At 39.4% G+C, this 24,329-nt stretch overlaps 2 protein-coding genes across 8 annotated transcripts in view; one reads left to right on the plus strand and one right to left on the minus strand.

The window, feature by feature from the left end:
- RIC1 (RIC1 homolog, RAB6A GEF complex partner 1) overlaps nt 1–5,834 on the plus strand; it is a 167,890-nt gene extending 162,056 nt beyond the window's left edge. For 3 of the 4 annotated variants that reach the window (XM_033237263.1, XM_033237265.1, XM_033237264.1), the window contains 3 exons: nt 1,846–2,023; nt 2,174–2,362; nt 3,235–3,721. In XM_033237263.1, the coding sequence (XP_033093154.1) occupies nt 1,846–2,023; nt 2,174–2,362; nt 3,235–3,523 (656 nt within the window). In that variant the 3' untranslated portion in view covers nt 3,524–3,721. Of the gene's footprint in view, nt 1–1,845; nt 2,024–2,173; nt 2,363–3,234 lie in introns of all 4 variants that reach the window. The other variant, XM_033237261.1, reaches the window with a different exon arrangement.
- Nucleotides 1–24,329, minus strand: part of ERMP1 (endoplasmic reticulum metallopeptidase 1) — an 83,784-nt gene that overhangs the window by 11,080 nt on the left and 48,375 nt on the right. Inside the window, exons 14-15 of one of the 4 annotated variants that reach the window (XR_004443462.1) lie at nt 22,831–22,994; nt 22,462–22,709 (exon numbers count right to left, since the gene is read on the minus strand). The exons of 1 other annotated variant lie outside the window; for it this stretch is intronic. Coding sequence is in view for 2 of the 3 variants with exons in the window: in XM_033237266.1 (XP_033093157.1) it covers nt 22,545–22,709; nt 22,831–22,994 (329 nt within the window). In the remaining variant the exon portion in view is untranslated. Of the gene's footprint in view, nt 1–19,958; nt 22,710–22,830; nt 22,995–24,329 lie in introns of those variants that run through there. 2 more of the 4 variants (XM_033237267.1, XM_033237266.1) reach the window with 2 other exon arrangements.

Consider the following 24,329-nt stretch of genomic DNA (forward strand, 5'->3'; position numbering starts at 1 on the left):
CGTTCTCAGATCTCAACCTCCGTGTTGGGAGATCCACTGCTCTCTTCAAAGCTGTCAAGACAGAGTAGTTCGGGTCTGCACTGGCCTCTGCTGTGCAGAGGCCCTTTTTTTCTGGCCCTTTTAGAAAAAAATGTACACCAACCTCTGCTCTATAGTAATGGGTAAATTACAAACTGAAGAGCTTTTGAAGCAATTTGTGCTGGCATAGGATTATACGGTATAGGAGCTTAAACAACAATTGGAGTTTTTTGTTTTTTTAGTGACCAGGCATTTGTCTAATGTTTGATTATCAGTCTGTCATCACTATTACCTGAGCTTCTGCTATGTGAGGAGGCTTACAGATCTCGTTAGTTTTTTTTTTTAATTGTGGTAGAATACACAATTTAACAGCCTAACCGTTTTTAAGCAAAGTTTGTAGTGTTACACCCACATTGTTCTGCAAGCAACCTCCAGAACGCTCTTCATCTTCAAAATGAAAACTGTATATGTTATTTAATAACAACTCCCCATCCCTTCTTCCCCCAGCCACTGGCAACCACCATTTTTTCTCTTTCTGAATTTGACTATTCTAGATCCTTCATATAAGAAATCATATAGTGTTTGTCTTTTTGTGACCAGCTTATTTCACTTAGTATAATGGCCTCATGTTCATCTGTGTTGGAGCATGTTTTATTCCTTTGTATGCAGGTACCACATTTTGTGTATTCGGATGATGATGGACACTTGGGTTGCTTTTACTTTTGGCTATTGTGAATTATGCTGCTATGAACATGGGTATATAATATTTCTGTGAGACTCTTTTCAGTTCTTTTGGGTGTATATATCCAGAAATGGGACTGCTGGGTCACAATTCTACTTGCAGTTTTTTTGAGGAATTGCCATAATGTTTCTCATAGCAATTGCACCATTTTATATTCTCAGCAGTGGACAAGGGTTCTATTTTCTCCACATCTCACCAACACTCTCAGTTTTTTGATAGTAGTCATCCTAATGGTTGTGGGATGGTACCATTACTTTACAAAACTTTTTTAAAGAGATAATTTCAAATATCTTTAAAAGTAGAGATAATAATATAGTGGGGTTCCCCTCCTTCCCCCATGTGGCCGTCACTCAGCTTACATCACTAATGGCCACATTTGTTTGGTGTACCTCCCCCCTCTTGTATTAACTGAAGAAAATCCATGACATATTAGCTATAAATATTTTAGTATTTTTCCTACAAGGACTCTTGAAGAATTATGACCAAAATACCATTATCCCTATAAAAAACTGATAATTCCTTGATACCATCAAATATCCAATAAGTATTCAGATTTCTAATTTTCATAAACATCAAAATTTTGTATAGGTTAAGATTTAAATAAGGTTCACATATTGTGATTGTGTTCTTAATTCTCAAGTGGATGTTCCCCCACCATTTCCTTTTCCCTTCCTTGCAGTTTATTCATGGAAGAAATTAGATTTTGTGGATTTTCTCACAATAATGATTTTGCTTATTATATCTTCATGGTTTAGTTGAACAGTTTCCTCTGTATTTCCTGTAAATTAGTAGCTGAATGTAAAGACTTGGTCAAATTCTAGCTAGATTTTGCTGAGGGAGCTGGGGAAGACTGCTTCATAGGTGGTGTTAGTATATTTTTCCATCTAACGGTACATAATGTCTGGTTATCTAATTATTTCTTTAAATATCTTCTATGTTCACATGGTAATTTTAGCCATGGATTTCATGTTTTAGTTTCAAGAGTCTGAGAAATCAACATCCGAGGAACAGCTAATATTTAAAATTAAAGGAAAATATATTTTCTCCAAGAAGCTGGTTTGTAACTTTTGGCAATTCTTCATCAGGTGATGAATGCAGTATTGGTTCAGCCACAGACTTGACTGAAAGTAGCTCCATGGTGGATGGAGACTGGACGATGGTGGATGAAAATTTCTCTACACTCAGTTTAACTCAGTCAGAGCTGGAGCACATTTCCATGGAGTTGGCCAGTAAAGGGCCTCATAAATCCCAGGTCCAGCTTCGGTGAGTTTCTTGGCTATTTGAAATCACAGAATGCCTACTCAGAGTATTTGGGCAAATAGGTATGGGGCTACTTTCCTAAGAATCATTGCACTTCTGTACATCTTATAGATCCTGCTTAGCATAAATCATTTTGTTTCTGCTTATATTTAGATATTTGCTACACATTTTCATGGAGGCAGGGTGCCTGGACTGGTGCATTGTTATAGGCCTGATTCTTAGAGAATCTTCAATAATCAATCAGATTTTGGTTATTACACAGTCTTCAGAGGTAGATGGAGAGATGTTACAGAACATAAAGACAGGGCTCCATGCAGTAGACCGATGGGCCTCGACAGACTGGTAAGTGCTGCTTTCCTTAGGATTGGTGTCCTTCCATGTCTTTTGGTGAATCCTGTCCTTTCACATTAAGGCTTAGTTATGGTTCATGTATTAGATTTTATTTATTTATTATATATTACTTATTATGTGTTCATTTTTAAGCTACTTTCTTTAATAATCATTCTATACCCAGCTATTTAAATGAATATCCATCAAATAAAGTTACACTGTTGGTCAGTGTATAATTTATAGTATGAATGCGTATCACTGACTTAAGATTGATGCAGTGCAAATGAGCTTAGAATTAGACTGGAACTTCAGATTTGCAGCCCTGTGGAATTGAAAGGAATAGTCTAAAAATATCTACTTGAAAAGATTCAAAGTTAAGGTCCATGTGAATTTAACATTCCATGATGGTTACAAGCAAATCCAAATTAGAGTTGTGGTGGCAGTTAAGAGCCTTGGACTCTAGCCCTGTCTTTATTACCAGTTATGTGTATATTCAGAGCTAGTTAATTATCTTACTTGGATCTGATTTTCCTTAATTGCCAGATGCCTTTAGGTTAAATGTTGTCTGAAGGTCCTTTTTCAAGTCTAAGTTCCTGTTGGCCTTTCAATTGTAAAATACAATTTTTAGTTGTAATACTGGTTCTAAAACATCAGCCTTTGCCCCAGTGCTTAGAAACTTAAGCCTCAGGCTTATGCAATGTGTAACCCCCTCTGCTGGGCAGGACACCCAAGAAGCCCTTCCTCCGTACCTTCTTTGCCTCCTGTCTCCCCTCCTAATCTACCATTGTCCTTATCATATCAATGTTTAGTAGAAGTTCACCCGTAACATTCTACCAAACCTTTTGAATTACGGCAGATGAGCTAATTTTTTTTTCTCTACGTAGTCCTGGATATAAGCCATTTTTAAACATCATTAAGCCACAACTGCAGAAGCTCAGTGAGATAACAGAAGAGCAGGTCCAGCCAGATGCCTTCCAGCCAATAACTGTGGGTAAGACTCCTGAACAGACTAGCCCCCGGGCAGAGGAGAGCAGGGGCTCCTCCAGCCATGGAAGCATCCCCCAGGGAGAAGCTGGAAGCAGCAGTATGGTCAGCCGGAAAGAGGAGGACACAGCCCAAGCAGAGGAGGAAGAACCTTTTCAGGATGGGACTTACGACTGTTCTGTGTCCTAACAACAGTGAGGTTCCATCACAAAGGGGCAGTATTAACAGCAGCGTGCAACTCAGTACGTTGTAACACAGTTCGATGATTTAACAGGAGAACTCAGTTGAGAGACTTTTTGGTAAGTATTATTAGATTTTAACTAATCTTTCTTGTCTAAGAAATCTTTTTGACTCCATAAAAATGTGATATAAAGCATCTTTCATAAAAAATTTTTAAGCTGCAGTGAAAAGTATTGTACAGATGTACATGAGAATATTTTGGTTTTACTCAAAGGTTGGTAGCTTTTAAACCACAGGAATTGTTTTGCCCCAGGTGAGCTTACTTTTTCACTACTTACATCTTCTCACATTTCCCGGTTCTGCATTATGTCCAGACTGCTTTTTAAAAAATAAATGCTAAGGTGCTTGCTGTAGTTTATCAGGTACTTGAGCTACCTGTTTGCTCCCTTGGATAGAGCTGGACTCCTTAATCAGTCCTCCTGAATAGATACCTACCCTGGGGCACAATATGTGCCAGTGTGATGGAAACATTCTCCTTGGCTTTACTAGCCAGTTAAGCCCCAGTCCAGAATTGATGGAAGCTATTTACCTGTGAGTTAATGTGCTTGTTTTAGCAAGCTTGATTTCCATTAGATCAATGTGGGTAGAGGTCTGAGGGGGGTTCTTCTCAATTATGCTGTTAGATACCACTAAACTATTTTGTATTAAAGAACAGTATCTTTTTGTGAATACTCTTGTGTAAATATACTCAAAGGCACTGTTCATATTTTTAGGACTTGTATTATAATTTGTAAGGTTTTAATGCTGGATTCTGCATGTCTACACATACAAAGACAGCTTGCTCCTCTGCAAAACTGAGGAAGACAGGTTTATTGGCTTGGTCATGAAGTAACAGAAATGGTCACACTGATCATGAAATGCAGCAGGTTTTGTGCAAATTAACGTAGTTTCTTATTTATTGCTTTTGTAAATTGAATAAAGATGGACTTCTATGTAAATAGACTGCTGAATCCTGTATTATCACGGCTACTAAGAATTAGTGTGTAAAGAATGCATTCATTGTAAACTTAAAATATTTTATGTACTTCGAGAAATGACTTAAATTTGTTTTCATACATTATGAAAACAACTGCATACTCCTTAATTGCTTTAGATTAAACACCCATCCACTGTATGTAATTCTAATTACCTTATAACAGTATTAAGACAGCTTGTTTGTACTGTGCAATTTGAACAAGGAATGCAATGTTATTTTTTACAAAAAACAAACTTGTTTATTTTTATAACGATGTATTTGATGTGGACCAAATTCGTACCACTATCTAAAACAGCCTCTTTTCTCATAGTGCAATTGTAGTTTAGAAACAAAACTTGGTCCTCTCTCCTTGCTTTTTAAAGTAAATGGCTAGATTTAGTTCTTAGCCAGGTTTCCTTTGAAGAGAAACTCAAAACCATTTTGAAACTGCTTAGTTCAGAATGCATCAAAGTATTTAAAATTACTTTGGGTAAGTTGGGTAATTTACTATCATTTACTTTTTACATTACAAGTGCAATAATATTTCACAAAATAAAACTCCCAAATGGGTGGAGTATGTGATTATTGGTACCTGGTCCTTCTGGTGCTATTTTTATTTAAGTCTTTGTTTCAAACCACCTTTCCCTGAATCTTAAGATAATGTTTTGCATTGAGTACATACAGCCCAGCAAGCAATTAAACTGAACTCTCTTCTCCTGTCCTAGTCCATTAAGGAGAAGAACCAGCATTGCTTTTGTGTTTGGTGTGAACATTCAGTCAATAAAAATGATTTACCATTGTAAAGAGCTGTGATCTTTTCAAGTATCTGAAATAAAACACTGTGCTGCTGAGTTCATCTCACATTCTTGAAAGCAGGGCGCACCAGTAAGTTAACTGTATTCCTGTGGGTTAGGCCGTGAATTAATCTTTTCTTTTATACAATATTCTTTTACAAGTAATAGAGATAGGAGGCCCCAAGGCAAGAAGGTTGGCAGGTTTACAGAAAATTTGGTAATTTATTTGTTATATACTTTAATTTTTAAAAACCCATTTTTATTTTGTTGTGTTGTTTGGTTCACATATCAACTGTTTAAGCCATAATTTTAGCCAATGAATTTAAATATTCGGTATAACTATTTGAGGTTTACTAGATGCATTTATTAATAAATTATTTGCTGAAACCAAAAGAAGAAGTCATTGGGGTGTGGGAATAAAATCAACCTTTGCTTGTAATTAAAGTTGCTGCTATTTCTGTAATGTGTATTTTTTTCCCCTTGATAAAGGGCAATAAAATCATTACACAAACTTTGGTTTATTCATCATCTCAGGTTAACAAAAGCCATGAAAATCATCTTTTCATTATATAATTCTGCTTCTTAGAATTTTCCTTATGAAATGAAATTCAGACAGATTTATTTAAAATATTTATTTAGGCCAGGCGCAGTAGCTCAAGCCTGTAATCCCAGCACTTTGGGAGGCCGAGACAGGCGGATCACGAGGTCAGGAGATCGAGACCATCCTGGCTAACACGGTGAAGCCCCGTCTCTACTAAAAAATACAAAAAATTAGCCGGGTAGTCCCAGCTACTCAGGAGGCTGAGGCAGGAGAATGGCGTGAACCCGAGAGGCGGAGCTTGCATTTAGCTGAGATCCGGCCACTGCACTCCAGCCTGGGTGACAGAGTGAGACTCTGTCTCAAAATAAATAAATAAATAAAAATAAAATAAAAAAATTACTTATTTATATGGAGATTTAGAATGAGCGCATCAAGAGTTGGCAACATCCTAGATGCCTGACAATAAAATATTGGAGGAAACAGCCCATGTCGATGACATGGAAAATGTTCAAAATATAATGAAGGAATGACAGAAAATTATGTATACCATAAGATACCTACCAAGCAAACAAAATTTTACATGTAAGTATAGAGGAACCTAGGCGTCATTCTAAGTGGGATTAAAAAGTACTTTGACTTTTTCCCATTTTCGTAAATATGCTTTCAGATTTGCCTATTCTGGACATTTCATGTAAATGAAAACATACAGTATATGGGCTTTTCTATCTCACTTCTTGGCATCAAAACATGTTGTTATTTTGGCTGTAGCCATCCAAGTTGTATATGAAGTAGTATCTCACCATAGTTTAGATTTTCATTTACCTAATGGTTAATGTACATCTTCTCATAGGATTATTAGCCATTTGTCTATTTTTGAAGAAAAATGTCCGTTTCATTAGGTCATTTCATTGTTGGTCTGCTGTAGTTCTTTATATATTCTGGATACTACTCTTATGTACATATAAATTGCAAATATTTCTTCATTCTGTGGGGTTTCCACTTTTTAGGTTTCAATATTCGTTTTTTTTTTTTTTTTTTTAGTAATGTTACAGCATTTGAAGCTCCCCTAATTCCACACAAAATGGAAGACTCTAAAATGTACCCATTAAATACTGCTAAAAAAAAAAAATTGGTGAGAATACAACAGAGGTCTGATTTAGATTGAGTGTTGTCACCATGTGATTACAATCACACAGACAATCATTTCACTTTCTTGATAAGTGTCCTTTTAAACACTGTTTTTCATTTTAAGTCCAACTTATTTTTTCTTTGGTTGCTTGTGCCTAATCCAGGGTTATGAATATTTATGACTAAGTTTTAAGAATTTTATAGTTATATCTCCTACATTTAGGTCTTTGATCTATTTTGTGTTAATCTTCGTATATGGTATGAAAGAGAGATCTGACTTCATCTAACATGTTGCTATTCAATTGTCAGAGCACCATTTATGGAAAAGATTTTTTTCCCATTGTCAAAAATCAGCTATAGATGTATGGGTTTATTTATAGACTCTTAATTGTATTAGGCTGATCTATAATATCTTCTTATGCCAATACCACATTGCCTTGATTGCTTTGCAGGAAATTTTGAAAGTGGGAGTCCTAAGTTTGTTTTTTCTAGGCTGTTTTGGCTATTCTAGGTCTCTTGTATTTCCATATGAATTTTAGGATCAGCTTGTCAATTTCCATACTAAAATAAAGGCAGTTGGGATTTTCATAAGCGTTGTATTCATGACATAAAGCAATGTAGAGAATATTGCCATATTAAGTCTTCCAGTCCATGAATGTGAGATGTCTTTCCATTTATTGCGTTTCTTTTTTTGAAAAACTGAATTTATTATAAATGAGCTCAGAATTTATTATACTTTTAAGTTCTAGGGTACATGTGCACAATATGCAGGTTTGTTACATATGTATACATGTGCCATGTTGGTGTGCTGTACCCATTAACTCATCATTTACATTAGGTATATCTCCTAATGCTATCCCTCCCCCTTACCCCCTCCCCACAGGACCCGGTGTGTGATGTTCCCTTTCCTGTGTCCAAGTGATCTCATTGTTCAGTTCCCACCTATGAGTGAGAACATGCGGTATTTGGTTTCCTGTTCTTGCGATAGTTTGCTCAGAATGGTTTCCAGCTGCATCCATGTCCCTACAAAGGACATGAACTCATCCTTTTTTATGGCTGCATAGTATTCCATGGTGTATATGTGCCACATTTTCTTAATTCAGTCTGTCACTGATGGACATTTGGGTTGATTCCAAGTCTTTGCTATTGTGAATAGTGCCACAATAAACATACGTGTGCATGTGTCTTTATACCAGCATGACTTATAATCCTTTGGGTATATCCCCAGTAATGGGATGGCTGGGTCAAATGGTATTTCTAGTTCTAGATCCTTGAGGAATCGCTACACTGTCTTCCACAATGGTTGAACTAGTTTACGGTCCCACCAACAGTGTAAAAGTGTTCCTATTTCTCCACATCCTCTCCAGCACCTGTTGTTTCCTAATTTTTTAATAATTGCCATTCCAACTGGTGTGAGATGGTATCTCATTGTGGTTTTGATTTGCATGTCTCTGATGGCCAGTGATGATGAGCATTTTTTCATGTGTTGGCTGTATGAATGTCTTCTTTTGAGAAGTGTCTGTTCATATCCTCTGCCCACTTTTTGATGGGGTTGTTTTCTTGTAAATTTGATTGAGTTCTTTATAGGTTCTGGATATTAGCCTTTTGTCAGATGAGTAGACTGCAAAAATTTTCTCCCATTGTGTAGGTTGCCTGTTCACTCTGATGGTAGTTTCTTTTGCTGTGCAGAAGCTCTTTAGTTTAATTAGATCCCATTTGTCAATTTTGGCTTTTGTTGCCGTTGCTTTTGGTGTTTTAGACATGAAGTGCTTGCCCATGCCTATGTCCTGAATGGTATTACCTAGGTTTTCTTCTAGGGTTTTTATGGTTTTAGGTCTAACATTTAAGTCTCTAATGCATCTTGAATTAATTTTCGTATAAGGAGTAAGGAAAGGATCCAGTTTCAACTTTCTGCTTATGGCTAGCCCATGTTCCCACCACCATTTATTAAATAGGGAATCCTTCCCCCATTTCTTGTTTTTGACAGGTTTGTCAAAGATCAGATGGCTGTACATGTGTGGTGGTATTTCTCAGGGCTCTGTTCTGTTCCATTGGTCTATATCTCTGTTTTGGTACCAGTACCATGCTGTTTTGGTTACTGTGGCCTTGTAGTATAGTTTGAAGTCAGGTAGCCTGATGCCTCCAGCTTTGTTCTTTTGGCTTAGGATTGTCTTGTCAATGCAGGGTCTTTTTTGGTTCCATATGAACTTTAAAGCAGTTTTTTCCAGTTCTGTGAAGAAAGTCATTGGTAGCTTAATGGGGATGGCATTGAATCTATAAATTACCTTGGGCAGTATGGCCATTTTCACAATATTGATTCTTCCTATCCCTGAGCATGGGTATGTTCTTCCATTTGTGTCCTCTTTTATTTCACTGAGCAGTGGTTTGTAGTTCTCCTTGAAGAGGTCTTTTACATCCCTTGTAAGTTGGATTCCTAAGTATTCTATTCTCTTTGAAGCTACTGTGAATGGGAGTTGATTCATGATTTGGCTCTCTGTCTGTTACTGGTGTATAAGAATGCTTGTGATTTTTGCACATTGATTTTGTATCCTGAGACTTTGCTGAAGTTGCTTATCAGCTTAAGGAGATTTAGGGCTGAGATGATGGGGTTTTCTAAATATACAATCATGTCATCTGCAAACAGGGACAATTTGACTTCTTCTTTTCCTAACTGAATTCCCATTATTTCTTTCTCTTGCCTGATTGCCTTAGTCAGAATTTCCAACATTGCTGAATAGGAGTGGTGAGAGAGGGCATCCCTGTCTTGTGCCAGTTTTCAAAGGGAATGCTTCTAGTTTTTGCCCATTCAGTATGATATTGGCTGTGTTTGTCATAAATAGCTTATTATTTTGAGATACGTCCCATCAATACCGAATTTATTGAGAGTTTTCAGCATGAAGGCTGTTGAATTTTGTCAAAGGCCTTTTCTGCATCTATTGAGATAATCATGTGGTTTTTGTCTTTGGTTCTGTTTATATGCTGGATTACGTTTATTGATTTGCGTATGTTGAGCCAGCCTTGCCTCCCAGGGATGAAGCCCACTTGATCATGGTGGATAAGCTTTTTGATGTGCTGCTTGATTTGGTTTACCAGTATTTTATTGAGGATTTTTGCATTGATGTTCATCAGGGATATTGGTCTAAAATTCTTTTTTGTTGTATCTGTGTCAGGCTTTGGTATCAGGATGATGTTGGCCTCATAAAATGAGTTAGGGAGGATTCCCTCTTTTTCTGTTGATTGCAATAGTCTCAGAAGGAATGGTACCAACTCCTCCTTGTACCTCTGGTAGAATTCGGCTGTGAATCCGTCTGGTCCTGGACTTTTTTTGGTTAGTAGGCTATTAACTATTGCCTCAATTTCAGAGCCTGCTATTGGTCTATTCAGGGATTCAACTTCTTCCTGGTTTAGTCTTGGGAGAGTGTAAGTGTCCAGGAAATTATCCATTTCTTCTAGGTTTTCTAGTTTATTTGTGTAAAGGTGTTTATAGTATTCTCTGATGGTAGTTTGTATTTCTGTGGGATCGGTGGTGATATCCCCTTTATCATTTTTTATTGCGTCTATTTGATTCTTCTCTCTTCTTTATTAGTCTTGCTAGCGGTCTATCAATTTTGTTGATCTTTTCAAAAAACCAGCTCCTGTATTCATTGATTTTTTGCAGGGCTTTTTGTGTCTCTATCTCCTTCAGTTCTGCTCTGATCTTAGTTATTTCTTGCCTTCTGCTAGCTTTTGAATGTGTTTGCTCTTGCTTCTCTAGTTCTTTTAATTGTGATGCTAGGGTGTCAATTTTAGATCTTTCCTGCTTTCTCTTGTGGGCATTTAGTGCTATAAATTTCCCTCTACACACTGCTTTAAATGTGTCCCAGAGATTCTGGTATGTTGTACCTTTGTTCTTATTGGTTTCAAAGAACATCTTTATTTCTGCCTTCATTTCATTATGTACCCAGTAGTCATTCCGGAGCAGGTTGTTCAGTTTCCATGTAGTTGAGCGGTTTCGATTGAGTTTCTTAGTCCCAAGTTCTAGTTTGATTGCAGTGTGGTCTGAGAGACAGTTTGTTATAATTTCTGTTCTTTTACATTTGCTGAGGAGTGCTTCCAATTATGTGGTCAATTTTGGAATAAGTGCAATGTGGTGCTGAGAAGAACGTATATTCTGTTGATCTGGGGTGGATAGTTCTGTAGATGTCTATTAGGGCCGCTTAGTGCAGAGCTGAGTTCAATTTCTGGATATCCTTTTTGACTTTGTCTCGTTGATCTGTCTAATGTTGACAGTGGGGTGTTAAAGTCTCCCATTATTATTGTATGGGAGTCTGCGTCTCTTTGTGAGTCTCTAAGGACTTGCTTTATGAATCTGGGTGCTCCTGTATTGGGTGCATATATATTTCGGACAGTTAGCTCTTCTTGAAGAATTGATCCCTTTACCATTATGTAATGGCCTTTGTCTCTTTTGATCTTTGATGGTTTAAAGCCTGTTTTATCAGAGACTAGGACTGCAACCCCTGCATTTTTTTGTTTTCCATTTGCTTGGTAGATCTTCCTCCATCCCTTTATTTTGAGCCTATGTGTGTCTCTGTATGTGAGATGGGTCTCCTGAATACAGCAAACTGATGGGTCTTGACTATCCAATTTGCCAGTCTGTGTCTTTTAATTGGACCATTTAGTCCGTTTACATTTAAGGTTAATATTGTTACGTGTGAATTGAATCCTGTCATTATGAAATTAGCTGGTTATTTTGCTCGTTAGTTGATGCAGTTTCTTCCTAGCATCAATGGACTTTACATTTTGACATGCTTTTGCAATGGCTGGTACCTGTTGTTCCTTTCCATGTTTAGTGCTTCCTTCAGGATCTCTTATAGGGCAGGCCTGGTGGTGACAAAATCTCTAAGCATTTGCTTGTCTGTAAAGGATTTTATTTCTCCTTCCCTTATAAAACTTAGTTTGGCTGGATATGAAATTCTGGGCTGAAAATTCTTTTCTTTAAAAATATTGAATATTGGCCCCCACTCTCTTCTAGCTTGGAGAGTTTCTGTCGAGAGATCTGCTGTTAGTCTGATGGGCTTCCCTTTGTGTGTAACCCGACTTTTCTCTCTGGCTGCCCGTAAGATTTTTTTCCTTCATTTCAAGTTTGGTGAATCTGACAGTTATGTGTCTTAGAGTTGCTCTTTTCGAGGAGTATCTTTGTGGCATTCTCTGTATTTCCTCAATTTGAATGTTGGCCTGCCTTACTAGGCTGGGGAAGTTCTCCTGGTTGATATCCTGAAGAGTGTTTTCCAACTTGGTTCCATTTTCCCCGTCACTTTCAGGCATGCCAATCAGACGTAGATTTGGTCTTTTCACATAATCCCATATTTCTTGGAGGCTTTGTTCATTTCTTTTTATTTTTTTCTCTAGACATCTCTTCTTGCTTCATTTCATTCATTTGATCTTCAATCGCTGATACTCTTTCTTCCAGATGATCGAGTCAGTTACTGAAGCTTGTGCATCTGTCACGTAGTTCTCGTGTTATGGTTTTCATCTCTCTCAGTTCTTTTAAGGACTTCGCTACATTGGTTATTCTAGTTAGCCATTCGTCAAAGCTTTTTTCAAGGTTTTTAGTTTCTTTGCGCTGGTTATGTAGTTCCTCCTTTAGCTCTGAGAAGTCTGATCGACTGAAACCTTCTCCTCTCGACTCGTCAAAGTCATTCTCCGTCCAGCTTTGTTCCATTGCTGGAGATGAGCTGCGTTCCTTTGGAGGGGGAGATGCACTCTGATTTTTTGAATTTCCAGCTTTTCTGCACTGCTTTTTCCCCATCTTTGTGGTTTTATCTGCCTTTGGTGTTTGATGATGGTGACGTCCTGATGAGGTTTTGGTGTGGGTGTCCTTTCTGTTTGCTAGTTTTCCTTCTAACAATCAGGACCCTCAGCTGCAGGTCTGTTAGAGTTTGCTTGAGGTACACTCCAGACTCTGTTTGCCTGGGTATCAGCAGCTGAGGGTGCAGAACATAGAATATTGCTGAACAGTGAGTGTTGCTGATTCTTGCTCTGGAAGCTTCATCTCCGGGGTGTACCCCACCATGTGAGGTGTGAGGTGTTGGCTGCACCTAGTGGGGGATGTCTCCCAGTTAGGCTACTCAGGGGTCAGGGACCCACTTGAGCAGGCAGTCTGTCCGTTCTCAGATCTCAACCTCGGTGCTGTGAGATCCACGGCTCTCTTCAAAGCTGTCAGACAGGGGCATTTACCTCTCCCAAGGTTTCTGCTGCTTTTTGTTTAGCTATGTCCTGTCCCCAGAGGAGGAGTCTATAGAGGCAGGCCAGCCTCGAGCTGTGGTGGGCTCCACCCAATTCAAGCTTCCCAGAGGCTTTACCTACTTAAGCCTCAGCAATGGTGGGTGCCCCCCCCCCCCAGCCTCCCTGCCGCCTTGCAGTTAGATCTCAGACTGCTGTGCTAGCAATGAGGGAGGCTCTGTGGGCTTGGGACCCTCTGGGCCAGATGTGGGATTCAATCTCCTGGTTTGCTGTTTGCTAAGACCCTTGGTAAATTAGCACAGTATTAGGGTGGAAGTTACCCGATTTTCCAGGTGTTGTGCGTCTCAATTTCCTTTGGCTAGGAAAAGGAATTACCTTCCCCCATGTGCTTCCCAGGTGAGGAGATGCCCCGCCCTGCTTCAGCTCTCGCTGGTTGGGCTGCACCCGTGCACCCATTTATTGGGTTCTTAAGGTCTTTTAACAATGGATTATAGTTTTTGGTAAGTCTCATACTTTTGTTAGATTTATTCCTATTATTAATGCTATTGTGAAAAAATGGAATTTTCTGTTTTTGGATTGTTTGTGTATATAAATACAATTGCTTCTGTATATTGACATTGCATTATGCAACACCAAACTTCTTTTTTGTGGATTCCTTAGGATTTTCTACATTGAAGTTCATGTCGTTTGCAACCAGAGATAGTTTATTCTTCCTTTTCAATCTGGATGCCTTGTCTTTCTTTCTCCTGCCACACTGTCCTGGCTAGAGCTACCAGTACAATGCTTATTAAGTGGCAATAGTGCACATCCTTGTTTTCTGATCTTAGGGAGAAGCTTTGTTTGTTTCATCACTAATTATGACGCTAGCTGTGGGTTTTTCATAGATAACCTTTATCTGGTTGAGGTGTTCCCTTCTGTGTAGTTTCTTTTACAAAACCCAAAACCCTCCCATGATAAAAACACTCAACAAACATACATTGTATATACTGAAGTAGTCATGTGGGTTTTGTCCTTTATTCTACTAATATGGTACATTACACTGATTTTTTGAATGTTTTTCTTTTAAGACAGAGTTTTGCTGTGTCACCCATGCTGGAAGGAAGTGGCACAGTCATGGCTTACTGCAGCCTCAACCTGCTGAGCTCAAGCCATCCTCCTACCTCAGTTTCTATAGTTGGGCCCACAAGCACGCACCACCATGCCCTGCTAATTTTTGTGTTTTTGGTAGAGTCAGGGTTTTGCCATGTTGTCCAGGCCAGTCTCAAATTCCTGGGCTTAAGCAATTCACCCACCTTGGCCTTCCAAAGTGCTGAGATTAAGCATGTGCCACCACACCTGGCCAACTTTCTAATGTTAAACCAACCTTGCATTCCTGGCATAAATTCCATTTGGTCATGGTGTAGAGCCAAGTTGGAGAAAGAAAAGAAATTATTACCAACATGTTATATTTTTACAAATCAAATATAGAAGTGTCAAAAAATACACTGATACACCCCAAAAATCTCTAAGTATTTCAACTAAAAACAGACATTAAGAGCCATAACTGGGATTGCTGGCAAGATGGCTGAATAGGAACAGCTGCAGTCTGCAGCTCCCAGCAAGATCAACAGAAGGTGGGTGATTTCTGCGTTTCCAACCAAGGTACCTGGTTCATCTCATTAGGACTGGTTGGACAGTGGGTGCAGCCCAGTGAGGGTAAGCCAAAGCAGGGTGGTTCGTTGCCTTACCTGGGAAGCACAAGGGGTTGGGAAACTCCCTTTCCCAGCCAAGGGAAGCCATTAGGCACTATATCTTGCAGTTCAGCCCAGATACTGTGCTTTTCCCACAGTCTTTGTGTCCCACAGACCAGGAGATTCCCTCCAGTGCCCACGCCACCAGGGCCTTGGGTTTTCAGCATAAAACTGGGCGCCTGTTTTGGGCAGACACCAAGCTAGCTGCAGTTTTATTTTCATATTCCAGTGGTGCCTGGAACACCAGTGAGACAGAACCATTCACTCCCCTGGAAAGGGGGCTGAAGCCAGGGAGCCAAGTGGTCTGACTTGGCCAGTCCCATCCCAACGGAGCCCAGCAAGCTAAGATCCACTGGCTTGAAATTCTCATTGTTGGCACAGCAGTCTGAGCTCGACCTGGGATGCTCAAATGTGGTAGGGGGAGGGGCGTCCATCACTGAGGCTTGAGTAGGCAGTTTTACCCTCACACTGGGAAGTTCAAACTGGATGGAGCCCACTGCAGCTCAGCAAGGCCACTGCGGCCAGATTGCCTCTCTAGATTCCCTCCTCTCTGGGCATGGCAACTCTGAAAAAAGGCAGCAGTCCCAGTCAGGGACTAACAGATAAAACCCCTACCTCCCTGCGACACAGCACTTTGGGGAAAGGGCAGTTGTGGGCACAGCTTCAGCAGACTTAAACATCCCTGCCTGGCAGCTCTAAAGAGAGCAGCGGATCTCCCAGTATAGCATTTGAGCTCTGCTAAAGGACAGACTGACTCTTCGAGTTGGTCCTCCCAGTAGGGGCCAACAGACACCTCATACAGGAGAGCTCTAGCTGGCATCTGGTGGGTCCCCCTGTGGGACGAAGCTTCCAGAGGAAGGAACAGGCAGCAATCTTTGCTGTTCTGCAGCCTTCACCAGTCTGCAGCAGAGGGCCTGAATGTAAGGAGGAAAACAACCAAACAGAAATGAATAGTATCAACAAAAAGGACGTCCAGTCAAGAGATCCCAGCTGAAGGTCACCAACTTCAAAGACCAAAGATAGGTAGATAAATCCACAAAGATGGGGAGAAACCCGCACAAAAAGGCTGAAAATTCCAAAAAGCAGATCACCTCTTCTCCTCCGAAGGATGACAACTCCTCGCCAACAAGGGAACAGAACTGGACAGAAAATGAGTTTGACGAATTGACAGAAGTAAACTTCAGAAGGTGGATAATAACAAACTCCTCCAAGCTAAAGGAGCACGTTCTAACCCAATGGAAGGAAGCTAAGAACCTTGAACAAAGGTTAGACGAATTGCTAACTAGAAAAACTAGTTTAAAGAATATAAATGACCTGATGGAGCTGAAAAACACAGCACAAGAACTTCATGAAGCATACACATGTATCAATAGCTGAATTGATATCAGAGACTGAAGATCAACTCAATGAAATAAAGCAAGAAGACAAGATTAGAGAAAAAAGAGTGAAAAGAAACAAAGCCTCCAAGAAATATGGGACTACGTGAAAAGGCCAAATCTACGTTTGAATGGTGTACCTGAAAGCAACAAAGAGAATGGAACCAAGTTGGAAAACACTCTTCAGGATATTACCCAGGAGAACTTCCCCAACCTAGCAAGGCAGGCCAACATTCAATTCAGGAAATACAGAGAACACTGCAAAGACACTCCTCAAGTAAAGCAACCCCAAGACACATAATTGTCAAATTCACCAAGGTTGAAATGAAGGAAAAAATATTAGGCAGAGAGAAAGGTTGGGTTACCCACAAAGGGAAGCCCATCAGACTAACAGCAGATCTCTTGGCAGAAGTTCTACAAGCCCGAAGAGAGTGGGGGCCCATATTCAACATTCTTAAAGAATTTTCAACCCAGAATTTCATATCCAGCCAAACCAAGCTTCATAAGCAAAGGAGAAATAAAAGTCCTTTACAGACAAGCAAATGCTGAGAGATCTGTTACCACCAGGCCTGCCTTACAAGAGCTCCTGAAGGAAGCACTAAACATGGAAACGAACAACTGGTACCAGCCACTGCAAAAACATACCAAATTGTAAAGGTCATAAGAGTATGAAGAAACTGCATCAACTAATGGGCAAAATAACCAGCTAGCATCATAATGACAGGATCAAATTCACACATAACAATATTCACCTTAAATGTAAACAGACTAATGCCCCAATTAAAAGACACAGACTGGAAAATTGGATAGAGAGTCAAGACTCATCAGTGTGCTGTATTCAGGAGACGCATCTCACGTGCAAAGACACACACTGGCTCAAAATAAAGGGATGTAGGAATATTTACCAAGAAAATGGAAAGCAAAAATAAAAACGAGTTGCAATCCTAGTTTCTGATAAAACAGACTTTAAACAAAGATCAAAAGGCATAAAGAAAGGCATTACATAATGGTAAAGGGATCAATGCAACAACAAGAGCTAACTATCCTAAATATATATGTACCCAAAACAGGAGCACCCAGATTTATAAAGTTCTTAGAGATCTACAGAGAGACTTAGATTCCCACACAATAATGGTGGGAGACTTTAACAACCCCTGTCAACATTAGATCAACATGATTGTATATTTAGAAAACCCTACAGTCTCAGACCAAAATCTCCTTAAGCTGATAAGCAACTTCAGCAAAGCCTCAGGATACAAAATCAATGTGCAAAAATCAAAAGCATTCCTATACACCAATGACAGCCAAATTATGAGTGAACTCCCATTCACAACTGCCACTAAGACAATAAAATACCTAGGAATACAACTTGCAAGGGATGTGAAGGATCTCTCCAAGGTGAACTACAAACCACTGCTCAAGGAAATGAGGGGATACACACAAATGGAAAAACATTCCATGCTCATGGATAGGAAGAATCAGTATGGTGAAAATGGCCATACTGCCCAAAGTAATTTATAAATTCAATGCTATCTCCATCAAGCTACCATTGACTTTCTTCACAGAATTGGAAATAACTACTTTAAATTTCATATGGAACCAAAAAAAGAGCCCCACATAGCCAAGACAATCCTAAGAAAAAGAACAAAGCCAGAGGCATCACGCTACCTGACTTCAAACTATACTACAAGGCTACAGTAACAAAAACAGCATGGTACTGGTACCAAAACAGAGATATAGACCAATGGAACAGAACAGAGGCCTCAGAAATAATACCACACATCTGCAACCACCTGATCTTTGACAAACCTGACAAAAACAAGCAATGAGGAAGGGATTCCCTATTTAATAAATAGTGTTGGGAAAACTGGCTAGCCATATGCATAAAGCTGAAACTGGATCCCTTCTTTACACTTTATACAAAAACTAAGATGGATTAAAGTCTTACCATAAAAACCCTGAAAGAAAACCTAGGCAATACCATTCAGGACATAGGCATAGGCAAAGACTTCATGACTAAAACACCAAAAGCAATGGCAACAGAAGCCAAAATAGACAAATGGGATCTAATTAAAGAAACTAACATCAGAGTGAACAGGCAACCTAAAGAACGGTCGAGAAAATTTTTGCAATCTATCCATCTGAAAAAGGGCTAATATCCAAAATTTACAAAGAACTTAAACTTACAAGAAAAAAAAGCCCCATCAAAAAGTGGGCAAAGGATATGAACAGACCCTTCTCAAAAGAAGACATTTATGCAGCCAACAAACATATGAAAAAAAAGCTCATCATCACTGGTCAGAGAAATGCAAATCAAAACCACAATGAGATACCATCTCACGCCAGTTAGAATGGCAATCATTAAAAAGTCAGGAAACAACAGATGCTGGAGAGGATGTGGAGAAATAGGAATGCTTTTACACTGTTGGTGGGAGTGTAAATTAGTTCAATCATTGTAGAAGACAGTGTGGCGATTCCTCAAGGATCTAGAACTAGAAATACCATTTGACCCAGCCATCCCATTACTGGGTATATACTCAAAGGATTATAAATCATTCTACTATAAAGACACATGCACACGTATATTTATTGCAGCACTGTTCACAATAGCAAAGACTCAGAACCAACCCAAATGCCCATCAATGATTGACTGGATAAAGAAAATGTGGCACATATACACCACTGAATACTATGCAGCCCTAAAAATGGATGAGTTCATGTCCTTTGCAGGGGCATGGATGAAGCTGGAAACCATCATTCTCAGCAAACTATAACACAAGAGCAGAGAACCGAACACTGCATGTTCTCACTCATAAGTGGGAGTTGAACAATGAGAACACCTGGACACGGAGGGGAACATCACACACCAGGGCCTGTCAGAGGGTGGGAGGCTAGGGGGAGGGATACCATTAGGAGAAATACCTAATGTAGATGATGGGTTGATGGGTGCAGGAAACCGCCATAGCACATGTATACATATGTAACAAACCTGCACATTTTGCATATGTACCCCAGAACTTAAAGTATAATTTTTAAAAATTTAAAAAGTCATAACTGCATCTTGGCTAAAAACAAAGAGCCATAACTGCATCTTGGCTTTATTGGCCCTAAAAGGAGGAGTGTTAGAAGTTGTTCAGCTGTTTCACCTTATATTGAACTTTTCTGAAAGAATTCACTCAAAGCTTAAATAATTTGCACAGATATCTTTGAATTCAAAGTTCATGCTCTATTTTGGTGAGTGGTGGTACCCTTTCCTCCTGTGGAGCTTAGAATAAACAATGGGTCACTCTGACTGAAAGGCAATTTCTTCTCGTCCTCCTACCCTTACTCCCAAATAAAAGAACGCCCTTCATCCTTTGCTATTTTTTTGATAATGGGGATGATTGAAAACTCCTACATATGCTGAAGCTCAACATTTACCTAATAATTTCTGTGAAATTCAGAAGTACCATTTCATTCTAAGTAAGATAAAGGATTCTAACTGAAGTAAACATTTCCATGTTGAGTTATTTGCTCACATGAGCCATCTAGGTCTTTTAACGGCAATTAAAAGGCTCTGTGGACATGGAATAACTCCTGAAAATAGGGGGATACAGAAGAACACAGATCTGTTTTTCTGTTAAAAAGATATCAACCAGTATATTAAAAAGTTTATTTCAGTAACATTATAAGGCAACAATCCTCAGTCAGCAAACCAGTGACAAGAAATTGACAAACACTCCTTCTACAGCTTCCTGAGACAGCAGGCTGGCTTGTGGCCCCCTTGGTGGTAACATCTTAAGGAATCCTATCATGTTTGTTTGTTTATGCTAAACTGTAAAAACAAACACTTCATTTATGCTAAACTGTAAAAACAAACACTTCATACGACAATCATTCTTAGGTCAAACACAAGAACGAACTACTTTGAAATCGTAATTCTTCACACTTTTTCCCTGAATATGCTGTACTGTACTACTAACATTTAAATTCTGTAGAAAAAAATGCATTTATTAGTGACTTTGTTAGAGCTTGAAAAGACCCTTTTAGAATTTAAATGATCACTTATAAAAAAATTTTGATCTCAGAATCTACTGTGACAAACAGTATACTTAACAGTTGAGTCATAAATACTGTGTATAATTGTTTGACCATCTCTAGCATTTAAATGACCTCCCAGAATATTACACAAGCCCTGAGACTAGTGAGCATCTTATTACTGACCTTGTACACCACCAAAGTTTCACAATGCTAAAGAAAACCAAAACAAAAGACAATGGTTTACACAGGAAAATAACCCAAAGGCAATACGAAAACAGTGATAATTTATTACTGATAAAGAGTAAAGGCATCCTTCCCAAAGTGGGGGGAAATCACAGGGAACACTAATTATATCAGATAAACCATGGGGATGGAAAATAGGCCCATATTTTAAAATTCATTGAGAAATCATTCCTTTTTCTCCACAACTGTGATTCTATACAAGATACAAACCCTGCAAACCTTTTGTGCTACCTGATGGATAAAAGTAGCAGGAGCCAGACTCCTGAAGCACTTGAGACTGATTTCTACAAAGTCCAGGAAAAGCAATGACTCCAGTGTGCAGTGCTGATGCATGTGACAGCCTAATGTGTTGTTATTCAGCTCTGGTTGCAGCCCTATCTACGTGGGCCCAGTTAGTTTTTAGGGAGTCACAGATTAGGCAGGCAATGAGGAGCATGATTTTAAAAAGCACATCATACACATTAAACAAGCAGCTTCAAGGACATTTTCTCCTGCGATGCACACTTACTGTGCTCTTTCTATTCGGACAGATCCACAGACCACCTTTCAAGACCATTCCTCTCTCATTTCCTCCATCACCCAAGATAAATCTAGCTACCCTTTTTTGTTTTGTTAACTGTGCCTTTTCTTTCAACTTTTTGTCCTTGTTAAAATTTGTCCAATGTTTCACATTTCCTAATGATGAAAAGAAAGCTTGCACAGTTTACCATTGATCTCACCAACCCCCTCACTGCTGGAACCAAAAAGCCATGAGAGGTACTGCTGTGATACACCTTACAAGCTACATAGCCATCTTCAAAATGAAAACCACCTTTAAGTCCTCATGCTGCCACTATGCAGGATCTGAACCACCTACAGGTACAGTGGTCTCATTCCAGTATAAGCCACAACCTCAAGTCTCAGGAAAGCCAGCCTGCTGGATAGTAAGTTACTGAGAAAAACTGATCTATTCAACTGGCTGGAAAACAAAAAGGCCCAGTGCATCAATAAGATTATACCATAAAGGATTAATCTTGTATAACACAAGACTCCTAGGAAACAAAAGAGAATAAATATTTATAAAATGCCCACTACTCCCAGCCTTCCTTCTACCCCAGAATAGCCCAGGTGGCAGCTCAGTGCTCTGAGGAAGGAAGTTAAGGTCATGTGTTGGCACAAACAATATTCTGAACCAAAAGAACCTACGAAAACCAGAGGGATATGTGGCCAAATACTCCCCTTTTCAACTTGGTAAGATGGAGAGGGGTAAACAGACATGTTTCAGAGGAAAAAGGCATAGAAAACCACCTCAGGAAAGCAGCACAGCAGTGGATCTGAGTGTCCATTTGTCAGGACAGTGAGTCACCAGCTCAGCACAGGGTCCAGGCCTCAGCACAGAGACACAAAGCACATCTGAGAGGCTGCCTGAAGAAACAGCTAGACAAAGGCTACAGCCTCAAGAGCGCAATGCTTCTCTTCTCTCCCAGCCCCATGGCAATCACTTCCCAGTGACCTACACAGAGTTATATTCTCAAGGGGAATCAGTACCCCAGTGAATGATATCTTACCCACCATCCATGAATACAACAAATGGTTTTGGGGCTTAAATTGGAAACAACTTTTGTCTCATTAACAATGGTCTGACAGTGTACATCTTTCTTGATCCTAACAGGGCACCTCCTGAAGTGGTTTGTTGGCTTTTGTCCTTAAGGTCATATGAAATGTCGTGTGTGTAGTGGCAGTACCCACATGTGCTTAAGTGCCAGAAGACTGGCATTTTCAAGTGTCAACAGGCCATTCATCATTGTGCCACAGCTAAACCCTTATAGTGCTTGGCCCTGAAAAGTGTTAACCCAGAAAGTTCTCTGAACATATGCTCATTAAAATTCATTGACTTACGTTATAAACATCCACGTAACATAGGGAGAAACCATGTCACATGGAGTATCCACTGGGCATGTACTTAGAGCTCATCCACAAGACTAAAACACAAAGAGATCGTAGGTGCACACCCAGGCAGAGGGAAATGTCCAATCTGGGAACCTTTCCTTCAGAGCATCCAGTTGAGGGGATCTCTTGTCTTCCCCAGATAGATAGTGGGCAGCAATGGCCACAGTAACCATTCCTTCAGGATGTTCTTCTGAGACCTGCCAGAGAAAATCAATTAGTTCTCCAGTTCTCGGAAGCCAGAATACTGAACCCAAGGTTCTTGCTAAATACCTCCTGGGAACCTAATCAATGAAACAAACAATGCTGGGAAATTTGCACCTGCACTTCTATCCAGAACTGCCATGCAGAAGCCTGGAGTCCATGGGAGTAAAAGACAAAGTAGTCTCCTCCTTTACTTGTGACTGGGGTGCCATTACCAAGAGACCACTGAGAAAGTGTTGACCCTTTGTGGGCTCGAACATAAAAGGACATATGGCTTGGTCCTGTAAGGTAAAAGGAAGAAAGAACAGTTAATCTTTGTAAAAGGATCAGAAAAATAACCCACAATCCAAACCAGACTTCATAAAGGTTCATGCCTGTATGACTTTAAATATACTCGCTATAAACCTAATGGAGGTTTACCAGTTTGGACACTTAGTGTGAATCAACAAGGTTAAATAATGAAGTACAGGAGAAAAGGCACAGACTCTAAATGAGAAAGCCTGTGTTAAGTTGGTCCTATCACTTAACTGCTGCATGACATCAGGAATTTAATCTATGTCACAATTTCTTCATCTATGAAATAGATTTTTTGAGGGGATTATATTAGAAAAAGCATATGAAAGTGTTGGCAAAACTGCAAAGTGCTATAACAGTACTGAATAGGATTGTCATTATGAATTGGGTTGTAATTTTCAGAGTTGATCATGTAATACCTTAAAATATGTTTTACTAGTTTTCCCTTCAAGCTAGAAAGTATCAGCTCAGTTCTGAAAATTTAGTCATCACTGGGAACTTCCAAGGAAACTGATGATAGTGGCAGTCAAGCTAAAACTAAAATAGATAAAACTAAACAAAAACACACCCTCAGCCTAACACCCTCTTCCAGACACAGAATATCCACATGTGCAATAACCGTAAATTTTTAAATCTCAGGGAGCAATCTCACACACGTGTGCCCACCGTGCTTCTGCTGCAAGGCTTTGTGGCAAACGCAGACCAAGTAAGTCCACCCTAAATGTGAAATTACCACTATAGTGTCCAGTCAAAGAGAGGTTTACAGGGCAGGGACTTAAAAGTATATTACTGAAGTAACAGTCTTCAAAACCAAAACTTCTCAGGGAAAAATAAACCAAAAAAGAAGGAAGAGGCATCCTCTGGCATTTGGGTGATGAAGGTGAAAAGAAGCAAAAGAAAATTCAGGGTCCCGCAAGAAAAATCCAATCAAAAACGCTGAATGAGATATGTATTATTCATTCATACCAACGCAAACTTACTAAGGAATCTAGACTTTATTACACTGACAGAAAAGGAAGCCATTGCTAGAAATCTTACAAAACAGCGCAAAAATGAGGAAGAAAAGGACAAACAGACCCATACAGTTATTACCAAAAAAAAAAATCAGAAAATTCCTCTTGGGAAAAAAAACCCAACCATGAAGCAGAAGGAAATGTTATGATCACACTCCAACTACAAATATATCCATACAAACATTTGGGCATATTTAAAACCCCACCATGAATCAGAAATTCTTACTAGAAGGAAGAATTAAAAGGACTGACTAGACTCAGAAAACAAATGGAGGAAAAAGGCAAAATTACCTTAGAAATGAAGACAAT

Source organism: Trachypithecus francoisi, unplaced genomic scaffold (genome assembly GCF_009764315.1).
Source record: "Trachypithecus francoisi isolate TF-2019V2 unplaced genomic scaffold, Tfra_2.0 Lachesis_group16, whole genome shotgun sequence".
NCBI lineage: Eukaryota > Metazoa > Chordata > Mammalia > Primates > Cercopithecidae > Trachypithecus > Trachypithecus francoisi.